Source organism: Myotis davidii, unplaced genomic scaffold (genome assembly GCF_000327345.1).
Source record: "Myotis davidii unplaced genomic scaffold, ASM32734v1 scaffold2033, whole genome shotgun sequence".
Taxonomy (NCBI): Eukaryota; Metazoa; Chordata; class Mammalia; order Chiroptera; family Vespertilionidae; genus Myotis; species Myotis davidii.
In genome coordinates, this window is record NW_006284435.1 from 19,005 (window position 1) to 19,550 (window position 546).

Sequence of the window (546 nt, forward strand, 5' to 3'; positions counted from 1 at the left end):
TTCCTGCAGATGATGGCGACCTACGCGCATAACTGGCTGCAAATGAGATCCATCCCCACCATTTCGGGCGCCTACCCCTTCCTGGGACACGCGCTGCTCCTGGAGCGAGGAGGGAAAGGTAAGGGACTGCGCGCCCGGGCCAGCTGCATCCCCGCCACGGGCTGTTGGACCCCTTGCAGGGAACTGCCCGCTTCCCCGCCTGGAGCAGCAGGACTGGAGCTGCAGGCTGCTGGGTGAGGGGCGACTCTGTTACCCCCTGGATAATGGGTTCCCACTTCTCTCCAGTTTTCATTACACATAAGTGCAGTGTTTCTAAACTCCCGTCCTGCCTTTTCTCTTCTCATTTTCCCCACTCCTGGCTGCTGCTATCTGAAAACACTGCCTGTATCTCTAGCTTCCTTGGCTCAGTGGATAGAGCTTTTGACTGTGGATTGAAGAGTCACTGGTTTGATTCACTTCAAGGGCATATGCCGGGGTTTTGGGCTCCATCCCCAGTGGGGGGGCGGGGGGGGACATGCAGGAGTCAGCTGATTAATGATTCTCTCT

The 546-nt window shown here is 57.1% G+C and overlaps 1 protein-coding gene across 1 annotated transcript in view; it reads left to right on the top strand.

Moving 5' to 3' along the window:
• LOC102756718 (cytochrome P450 4V2) overlaps nucleotides 1-546 on the top strand; it is a gene marked incomplete at its 5' end in the record, with an annotated part of 27,506 nt that continues 26,960 nt past the window's right edge. The window contains one exon of the mRNA XM_015571891.1: nucleotides 1-118. Coding sequence (XP_015427377.1) covers nucleotides 1-118 — 118 coding nt within the window. The remainder of the gene's footprint in view (nucleotides 119-546) is intronic.